The sequence below is a fragment of the Anarrhichthys ocellatus genome, unplaced genomic scaffold (assembly GCF_004355925.1).
Source record: "Anarrhichthys ocellatus isolate YVR2014 unplaced genomic scaffold, GSC_Weel_1.0 scaffold48, whole genome shotgun sequence".
NCBI classification, from domain to species: domain Eukaryota; kingdom Metazoa; phylum Chordata; class Actinopteri; order Perciformes; family Anarhichadidae; genus Anarrhichthys; species Anarrhichthys ocellatus.
In genome coordinates this window covers 126,432-137,473 of record NW_022280078.1, presented here as the reverse complement: position 1 = coordinate 137,473, position 11,042 = coordinate 126,432, and the positions used below count along the sequence as shown (strand labels likewise).

Genomic DNA, 11,042 nt, shown 5'->3' with positions numbered 1-11,042 from the left:
GCATTACCAGAGAGCGTTTACAGCTAACCTGTTTTAGTTCAGGTTAGTTTGATGAAACATGTCTAAACACATGGATCGAAAGCTAAAATGAGACGACATACCCTTCATTTCTGGGTAGAAAAAAACCTTTACTTTCATAGTTTCATGATAATTGCTTCTGAAAACCAACAACACACTGCAGGGTTTTTTTTTGTGTGTAAAAGTGTTACTTTGCCAATACATCCTTAAAAGTTAAAATATTAAAATGTTTGTGAATAGTTTAGGAATAAAATGAGTGCTGAACTTGCTTGCCTTTGAAACTGTGGAGATGCAGACTGGAAGCAGATTGAGTTGTACAGAGAGGTTGTGGGCATTAGGAGAAGTAAGAGGACAGCTGGGGTAGAGTAGGGAGAGAGAGGGAGACAAAAAGAGAAAGAGTAATCTCTCCACACCCAGGCTCATTTTTATTCAAACACCAGTGTCAAGCTTTGCCTCTCGCCCATCCCCTCCTATTTTCTCTCTTCTTTCCTTCTCCTCTGGCTCCTTCTATTACCTATTCCCTTTCGCTTTTTCTCCTCTCATCTCCAACCTCACCTACAGTATCTATTAAACCAGAGAAACGGGAAAAGAGAGAAGCAGCTGAGTCCGTCCAGCTTTCAGAAAAGAGAAACTGCAATTAAAAGATAAATCCACCCTAAAGCAGGTCCTTCTGGAGACGCACCTTTCATTTCTGGGCCTATTTCCTTGTATATTGGTATATTTATCCCGTTAGAGTGGTTGATTGGCCAAAAAGAAAATGGGACATCATGTTGATATATTTTCATCACAGTTACAGTGGAGTCTGAATGGAGTTCTCTATCTAACACATCTGCACTAAATGTCAGGTTTTGGTGTCAGTCCCAAGCGAGGGCTTTTGTGTGCAGCTGCTATTTGCACCGCATTCAACAATAAGAAATTCATCATAGTCGTCCCCATTGACAGTAATCCCAGCAGACTAGAATGCATGAGTTTTTGCAGAGGAGAGAGACTGTGGTCACAGATATATAGGCCAACCTTTTTTCAGAGCAGCAAGTTCCCACACAACACTAAAGTAACATGCAACACATCATAACAAAATGATGTCCAAATGAACACCACGTATTACAAATAGAGAAACCTTAAAGGATATTCATAGGTGGATCTTTCCTTTAAAAGGAGTAACCCACCTAAAACAATGCAGTAGCTGTGTCCCAAACCGATACTATATAGGGATGTGAAGTGGGAGGAGCAATTTCGGTGCCTCTGGTTTGCAATTTAAAGGCTTATTCATTTTCCAAAAGACAATGACCCAAGTTCCACCGCTGTGTCCGATCTCAAAACAGCTGAGTGTAAATGCGTCCGAGAACCATCTAAGAAAGATTGGAATGAGATTGTTCAAACCAACTCTGGAGAAAGAGGTTGTCTCACTCATTAGGGTTTGGATGGTTGTTAGCTATCACCAGCTTAACTGTTGTTGTAACTAACTGGCTGAAGTGCAAAAGTTCTTCTTCCAGCTGTTGGCAGTTACTAAACAGCTTCAGATTCGTTACCACCTCCTTCTTGACTGGAGGAGGCCAGTTGATCTGCAAGTAGCCCAGTAAAACCAAAACAGATTGTGATCAGTGCAATTTAAAGTGTCTTGAATCACATTGGTGGTCAAAAACCACTAGTAGCACTATGGATTTATGTTTGTATGAGTGGTGGTTCTTTCTTCACATGCACATGGGTGACGTGATTCACATTCGTTCTAATGTTTTCACATTAATACACCAGCAAAAGGTTAAGAAGAAGAAGAAGAAGAATAAGAAGAAGAAGTAGTAGAAGAAGACTGCGTGGCAAGTAAACAAACAAACAAACCTACTGTGTTTTATAAGGAAAGAATTACATTCAACATGCTTGTTAGAAATCAAGGATTTAAACAATAAGTTTTGGTGAGCAACACTAAATAGATGCATGCCAGTAAAACTGTAACTTTCAAATGTCAAATATCCATTAACAGCTCACAAATCAAGGTCTTTTTTTGAGCTAATACACGTTTTCAGTGTGACTGCACTACTCCATCTATAGAAAAACCTGCTAAGATTTCAGTATGTACTGTGGTATGGAATTAGGACACAGCTAATGTCTTAGGTAAATATTGGATTTAAAAAAAATCTGCAGTAAATTAGCGCAAGATATGTCTGTAAAATAGTTTTTAAAAAACAACAAAGAATGGACTTTCACTGGAAGCTTTAGCCTTGAACTAGAAAATGTGCCCAGAGATTCAGCACTGACATAACCAGAAAGTGTATTAACTCTAACTAATGTGCATTGCCCAACAGTGTATCTCTTTGTTTCTTTGTGTAAGTGTCTTGTCCGCACACACAAATAGAAACCTCTCAAAGGATTTAGTCAAATGTTCCCCTCTTGTAGGGGCTTGATTCTGGGTGGATTTTACTTTCAATAAGCAGTTCAGTAAACTAACACCAAACACAGTTTTCTCCATGAACTCTTAAAGCACTTCATCGTGTTTTAACCTTTTCATGTAGTGCACGATTAAACAATAAACGACCCCCATTTTATGCAGCAATGCGGACTTCACTCACATCAGTCGTGTTCCTGAGATATCCTCTCTGTGGTGTATATTTCTGCTCAAACCGATGCGTCATAGTATAAATACAAGACGTCCTCCATTGTCTTTTCACAAACACTGACACGGGAAGACGTAAAAAGCCTCTGAAAGCTTACATCTTGTAGCTCACATCTAATCTCGTTAGAAAGAAGAAAAAAAACATGAAGCAAAGGATTGACACATCATATGTAGCTTCAAGTTACTTAATGTATTAAGAAGCCTCTCTGGGTTGATCGCTTTTTTTTTTTTTTTACCTGCATGACATTTATTAGATGGTGTTCAATATGAGCTTTTAGGCGCACACGTTGTCTCACTCTTTGTTAAAACCCCCGAGCCAGCGCTGAAACATTTTTTCCACAGACATCTATTTACAACGAATTATGCCTCTAAACCACTTACACCACCCCAGTTGATCTCAATACTCTCTGAACACAGGTCCAATAAGCTATCGTTCCCGGGCAACAAATGCAATTCCGGCCAGTTTTTACAAAACAGTGGAAAAAATGAAATGTTTGGAGGTTTTTCTCAATATCACAACGTTCATAAATAAAAGAGTTTGGGCCATCCCAGCAGTGGAGAGCAGTGGTGCGAGACAAACGCAAACACATCGTCCTGTAGGACATGCCAGCAGTAAAACGTGTTGAAAGCAAACAACTAAATACTGTCGCTTCTGTTATTGTGAGCACGGCTCCACGGGGGTGACAAATAAAGTCACGAAATACAATGCAGGGCTGCAGACTTGTAATCCTTGGCATGTGGGGGCACACGCATGACCAAAGGTTTGGGCTAAAGGCAGAGCGGGCCTGCTGTTGTTTCACAACTGGTAATCAGCCCGGCGCTGAGATAAAAGAGATCTCTCAGCGCTTCTCCACCAGTGTGCCCCCCAGAGTGAGATCAGAGTGAGATCCCCCCCACCGCCAGCATTTTGTATTTCTCTATCTTTGCTTGTTAGATAATGTCTCTGCCATGTCTGAGAAATCAGTCTTTGTTGCTTGTAAATGGGTGTTGCGTAAGCACCCCATTGAAAAGGCTGCTCTCCACAGATGTGCGAACGTGGATAGGTCACTTCATGTCATTCCATCTGCAAACTGACAACAGTGTTAATCACTGATGTCAATCGGGAGGAGACGCGTCTGTCAAAACAGACTCCGAGAACGATGACATATTCAGCAGCCAGTTTTGACAGAAATGATATTTGTTTCATGCGTGGACACAGAACACGAGCATTGGATTCCTGGTTTGTTCATGCGTTGTATTAATGCCTGACTGGCAGTCAGCTTTAGGATTTGCAGCCAAATCACAAGAACATTGGATGAGTATACCTTTTTCTGCCTTCGTGTGTTCACAACATTTGTGTCTCAGCAGCGAGTAACGACTCACTATCTACATTCTCTTAACATGTTTTTCCTTTTTCCTCTTTACTTTCATGTCTGCAGTTGCTTTATAACTTGGAAAAAAAGACTAATTACACTGCAATGGTTTCATATACCTTTACCTGATTTTGTTTCCTCTTCCTGGTCTGTAATTGCCTTTACTCTGATTGTTAAACTTCATCCATTATGAGTAACTTCTGAATTAATTATTTTAAGTAGGCCAAGCTTTTCCAGCTCTCTGCATGGAGGAGTTTATCTTTTCCTTTTGTTGCATGGAAAGTACAAAAAAATAGTACTATTAAACCTATTTGTTTCTATCTATTTTGTCTGCAGTCCACAGCACTTAAAAGTTTGCTCCAGTGATGAATCAGAGGAAGATAATCATAGAGAACTCACACAATACTCCAGTGGCAATTAACATGTCCGACGTTGTTGGCAAAAAGTGAAAGCAAATAGGAAATAAACATCCCATATCATAATATGTACAGACTCTTCAATATGAAGATGGATTCACAAAGTCCCATTTAACTGTTGGCTCTTATCTGGATTCAGATGTTAGCAATTCAGTCTCAACAAAAACATACCGGAGATAACAGCAAAGCCTGCGATGGGTCTCCAGAATCACGGTTTTAAATCACCTTTTGTCGAGCTTGTAGTCCAGTTTGTGTCCCTTCATATAACTGTCTGTTCAGTCAGTTTCCTCTTCACAGTAGCATGTTTGTGTAATTTATCCTTAAATAAAAACCGGGCTGTTGAAAACTGGTCTGAATTCAAAGATGGAAGTTATCTTGCGGGGAGATTTTAGGGGAGAGGGATTGTAAGACCAGACACATCATGTCTGCCTTGTTATTCCTCATGCACGAACTCTGCATTGAATTCCCTCCAAGAGGCATTTAGTTCAAATCAATTTGCTAAATGTTGTGAAAGAAGTCTGTCCAATGACTGAAGGATGACCCGGTGACTGCTGAGGCCACGCAGACACACAAATGGCCACAGGGTGTATGAGGGTAAAACCGAAGTGTAAAGGTGACAGCCTGCTCGTTCGGACTGTACACTTGTCAAATATTTCATACTGTGTCACTCCCCTCTGTAGTTACACAGATTCAGTCGGAGACTGGTCATCGATGTTGTGCCTCATCGATTGAACACTGGTCAGGATTTTCTTCTGGTGTCCAGCTAGAGACACTCCAATCCTCTGAAGATCTCTGGAAAAACACAGAAAGAGGCACAGATATAAGGTTGCTTCATCATCACAAACATGGCTACTTTTAGAGGTGGGATGTGACTCCAGTAAATCTCTACTACAGTCATCATGAGTGGTGCTTGAATTGGAATCAAAGAGGTACCTGTGCTTTAAATTAGCACAGCGAGCACATGCTGGGTAAGGACTGTGTTTGGATAGATTAAATAATGACTCAGTAGTAACCTACGTTTAACTCAAATGTTCTGGAGAGAAAATAAAACAATTATAAAATATTTCGCATAGTTCTGTCTTAGCTTTTTAATGTAGAGATTTATTTGTAAATAAACTGCTTCAAGGATTAAAAACAGCAAAGAAATGTCTTATTTTTTCCTATTTAAATTTCTATTATTTTACTGAATTTGCTTTTAACCACTATGAACAACACATCATTCATTTTGTCTTTCAATGCTTAGTTTATTTTCAGGGAAAAAAAATCAGAACGGTGCAGAGTCAAATTTCCAACCCCTGCATAGTCGTGTCTCATCCATTGAAAGCCTTTTGAATACAGTTCAGTGGCTCATAGCCAATTCTGTGTGGCTCTATATCTGCTGTCTCAACACTGGCTCTATGTTAAAACATACTTAATTAATCCCTGTGGGGAAAATCATCCTATATGTTTGACCCACAGTGACGTGCACAGGGACCAACTCCAGTTCTGAGGTTGGTGCCTCATCCAAGGATAATGGCAGGAGCAGGAGCCACACCGTGTAGCTCTCAGACAGAAGGAGAGGTGTTAATTTGCCTCCTATACAGGCTTGTTTAGGTAGGAAAAGCAAGAATCTACAATTCTTTGAATAGCTAACAACCAAATTCATTCCACTGTGCATTATACGAAGGAAATGAAGATAAACTCTTAGAATTTATCACAATGGCATATGGTGAAAGGAGTAAAATTCTGATTAAAACACAGTCATTAGAGTAAAAGAGAGAACAAACCACGATCAGAAACACTAGGTATGCCAGGTATGGGAAATAGCTGCATGTAAGCTTTAAAGAAACAACAGCATCACACATCGATTCTTATTATTTTCACTGGTTCAAATCCTTTACAGCACTTACAGTTTATTTGGCAGAGTTGTTTTAGTGTTTTGTGATTGTCATATCATGATAAAAAGAACTAACAAGACACTGACCACCGAGGAAGGTAGAGACAGACACACAAAAAACGGAGAGGCAGTTAAATGGGTGGACTTACTCGGCTGTGATTTGTGTGACGAGCGGCAAAGAAGTGAAGCCTGAGCCCAGGAAGGAGTCTCGATACTGGGTCATCTTCAACGCAGCCAGCCAGTCTTCCACAGAGCTCACCCTGCTCAAGTCTGGAGCCCCACGGTCTAACAAGGGATGATGGGAAGGACTGCAGAGAGTAGAGATTATAGGAGAGACAAGGAGGTGTTCAAAAACAATTCGGAGAGTTTGTGTATGTAAATTTGTATCTCTCCTCACCCGGGGGCGACGATGTTGGTGCCGGCTTTGAGAGATGCAGGGTTCCGTATCATTTTGTCCAACATGCTGACAATATCGGCGAATTTGGGCCGTGCATTCCTGTCTTTCTGCCAGCAGTCCAGCATCAGCTGGTGCAGCACTACCGGACAGTCCATGGGAGCTGGCAGCCTGAAGTCCTGCTCGATGGCATTAATCACCTGGGACACAGCGAGAGAGGGAAGGAAGGGAGCAGAAGCAAGAGACAAACCCACAGAGAATTAATAGCCGACTCTCAGCTCATTTATTTTGGTTTTACAACCCGCAACTGAAGTGTTTTGGTTCAGTCTCACCGCTCTCATTGGTACTTTGCAGGTCACCAGATATACGACTCTAAATAAAAAGCTAGTTGTTTCTTTGTAGCTGCTGGATGTGTAAATACAAAAACTGTTTATTAACACATTCATTATTACAACTTCATGCAAGATATGTTGTCAAAAATAGATTTGCAGAAAGAAAAAAGATAAGGATTGACATGCATTGGATAAAGAATGAGAACTGGAAAATGTGAGATGTCCAATGACTAGTGGAAGAAATGTTTTTGAAAGAAATGTGTTATTTGTGATCAGACATGGTGCTGGTCTATGATGCTGAGGATATCAGACGGGTGAAAGAGGCAGAAAGATGAAGAAATAGAGACCTGCTGTCTCACTGCTGTTTCGGGGACACTCTATCTCTCTCTCAAATTTTGATTTGTGACTTCCTGTTGGCAGAGAAGAGTTCAGTCTTCTCTGTTATAACTCCTTTGTGGTTTTGGAAGGTGTATCTTTACAGAAGAATCCTGCCTCCTTCAGCTTTAATTAAAACTACAAAAAAAAAGAAGAAAACTTGGATTAGTTAAGAGGATTCAATTTCCATTTGAGAACTCCATCCTGACACAGCGTGCGGTCGCACAGTATATCCAGATATTCATCGCTAAGCAGCGGTGACGTCTCTGATGTCGAGGCAGGTAGTTTTACACCGAGGAGCTTTTGATTTCATTATGCCAACGCAGATATTGAGAATGATAAGCATCTGTCAAGGCTTTTCTGTGAAAACATTTCGGCTGAACAATTGTATTGCAGAGAGGTTGTGCTAAATACGCCAGCATGCCTTTGAGTGCAGAATGTAATCATCCGGAACATCACAGCATTCAAAAACACCTTTGACTGAAAGAGTAACGAGCTGCCTCGCCACACAACAACAAAAGAAAAGAAAAAAATTAAGGAAAGGAGAAAGTTCTGTGATCATTATCTCAAATTAGTCAGCCCCCTGTGCCAGGAATGTGTGAATATTCTTCTTAAATGTCACCCAAACTCTAATTATGATAGTTGTAATGTGTCAAACTCACATTGTTGTGTAACCCGATTGCCTTGCTTTTAACTTCTTCTGTCTTTGTAAAGACTTCAGATAATATTTATTTTTCATCTTTCTTCTTGCCCTCCACACTCTATCCTTTCGAGGCCCAATGAATATTTTCCATGTAAACAAACCCTTTCGTAGCATCAGGAAACAGGAGGGCTGCAAAACTTTTGTAATGACAACTGTCTGGAAGCGAGAGACGTGGCAGCATCAGTTTCCTTCGATTGTAATCATGATATGTGTAGTATGGGGAAACACTTTATAAAGTACTATTCAAACCATTCATTTATGTTCAAAGGAAATGTTTGACATGTTTGGATTATTTGCTTATTTGCTTTCTTGGCTAGAGTGAGATGAGACGATTGATTGCGCTCGGTGTACAGTAAATATGAAGCTAACAGCAGCAGCCTGAATACAGCCAAAAAATAGTCACACTCACAAACCCCCATTTACCTTTTACACTTCAGTTTTTGTATGTATTAACCAAAGAGATATAATGTGTTGACTTTTTTTTTTTATCTTTAGAGGTGCTGGGAGACAGCTTTTGTTACGTTTGAAGTCTTTGTGCATGACAAGAAAGCAAATAAGCTTATTTCCCAAAGCGTTAAACAATTTCTTTAAATAAATGTTGCCGTCACAGTCAGATAAGCCAGGAGTTATAGGAAAATGAGTTTAAGGTCAACACATTCTAGCTTTCCTACATCTTATTTGTATGTTTTCTGTCTGCCGGTCACTACCCTGCCATTCCCTTAGTTGTCCCCAGTGTGTTTCTCCATCACATGCACACATGCTCATTATTCCCTATTTAACTGATCTGAAGCAGTGCTCTCTCTATGTTGCCTTTTTGAGTCCACACCTCGCTTCAGACTGTGCCTTTAGTTTCGAGTGCTGCTGCTGCGTTTGTAAAGACAGATTCTGCCTTTAACAAAGCAGATGGGCCATTAAATTCCTTGAAATAATACTTCCCGCACTCCCCGTAAATTTAAAGTTACCAGCCCGTGTCAGTGGACTTGTAAGCCTACCTAACAGTAAGCTGAGGGAATGCGAAGCTTCGACTAAATTCAGCGCCGGGGATTTGTCTGCTCGCTGAGTGAACTCTACTTGACCCCGACACACTTCTCAGGCTTTGTGCCGCATAAATTCTCTCTAAGCACCGCTGTCAATCAAAAATAGCAGCGAGTGTAGTAAAACATCACAGGTCTCTTTCATGATTAATTCATGTCGAACACAGCACCTGTGGTGGCTTCCGCTGACAATCTCACCGTTCTTTGAAGTGTGTATGTGCCTTCATGCATGTCTGCCTGCATGTGTGTGGTTCGGCTTCATGTGTATAGCATGTGTGAGTTTAGGGTGTGAGGTTCATGCATAGTTAATGCCCCAGCAGACCCTCGTTAGCTATAGTGGTAACACACACTTTCCCCATTATTATATACTGTGTGTGCCACCGTCTCTGTCATTAGACTGACTCTCTGTCATTACCGCTGCAGAGACGGCTTCTATTTCGGAGGAGCAACCGCAGGAGAATGAGGGGTGAGGCTGCAAGGGAGGAGGTGAGGAGAGACAGCAGGGGGGAGCCAAGAGAGAGAGGAGAAAGTGTGAAATAACGGGAAAAAGAGATGGTTTAAGTGATGTAGATGCTAATGCAGGGAAATGGTTTTCTGCTGACAAAAATGGGGGAATAATTTATTTCTATCAGTTAAAAATGTGTGTCTGTCTTACAGTTAGAAAGACATCTCGCTACTGATTACCTCCTCATCCATCGGACATGTAACCAGAAAGAGAAAACTTCCCATATAGTCTAAGTTAATGAGGTCTGAAGCAGGTTAAACATTGCTGGAGTGGAGCTGTGTGTCTGAAAAGGTTACTTTTTTGGGAAAGTTAAATGATGGCTATAAATAATTCCTATTACAAAGTTATTCTGAATATTTTCCAGGTGATAAACACGACTGAGGCACTCAGCAATGATTTGGAAGATTTTCTGGAGCAACAAAATTCATTTTCAAGTTAAAATTCAAGACAAACTGGAGGCTTGTAAAATTCCCCGGTTCCTCGGTGTCAGAGCTATTCTCTCTCTCTCTCTCTCTCTAGATATATATATATTTAGAGCCTCATTGCTTTGAAGTGGGTTTTAGTGCCAAAACTAACTATAATCTGAATATCACATTTCTTCTCGGAATAGAAACCTAAAAATAAAAATGTCAGCAATCCAATCTTCTGGAACCTCCTTTTACATGTACGGTGTGTGGTCTCCCTTAGGTTTAACAGTAAAATTGAATACTCAGCCTAAAGAAAGGATGAGTGTTTTTTACGACACATTTTAACTCAACAATAGCAGAGAAGTGAACACTTTAAAAAGAAAATAAATGCCAATCATTTCTAGCCCAAACCGCACAGGGATGAATGAAACCTCAAACCACTTAGTAACATCATTGAGATGCCAGCAAAAAGAAATAAAAAGGTATCAAAATGCTGCAGCAAATTGATCATACTGTGAAGGTAATTGGAATAAAGTTGTCAAGACAATGAGATATTCCCTGAAGAAAAGATCAGCTGCAAAACCAAAATCCTGATGCCTTTTGGTCTGATGATCCAGGAAACAAACATTTCTGTGACACTTAAATTGATGCCCTTATTTTCAGTGTTTTTCCAAGAACTGCAGACACCCGCTGTGAGAGAAAATGAACATGCACACCCCCAACCCATACCCTCCCACACACACACACACACACACACACACACACTAGAAAGGCAGCGTGTGACAAAAAAGGGTAAACGTATACAAAACAAGACAAAGACTCTCTTTCCCATTCTCTCCCCTTCCCTCCCTCTGTGTCTGTCTGTCTGTCTGTCTGTCTCTCCCGCCATGTCTGTCTCTCCCTCCCTCTCCCTCCATGTCTGTCTCTCCCTCCCTCTCCCTCCGTGTCTGTCTGTCTGTCTCTCTCTTACACACCCACACACACACACACACACACACACACACACACACACACACACACAC

At 40.8% G+C, this 11,042-nt stretch overlaps 1 protein-coding gene across 1 annotated transcript in view; it reads right to left on the bottom strand.

The window, feature by feature from the left end:
• Positions 1–411: 411 nt before the first annotated feature.
• Positions 412–11,042, bottom strand: part of LOC116395704 (ephrin type-B receptor 1-like) — a 76,007-nt gene continuing 65,376 nt past the window's right edge. The window contains exons 18-20 of the mRNA XM_031869780.1: positions 6,668–6,864; positions 6,420–6,578; positions 412–5,186 (exon numbers count right to left, since the gene is read on the bottom strand). Of these exons, the coding sequence (XP_031725640.1) occupies positions 5,075–5,186; positions 6,420–6,578; positions 6,668–6,864 (468 nt within the window). The 3' untranslated portion in view covers positions 412–5,074. The remainder of the gene's footprint in view (positions 5,187–6,419; positions 6,579–6,667; positions 6,865–11,042) is intronic.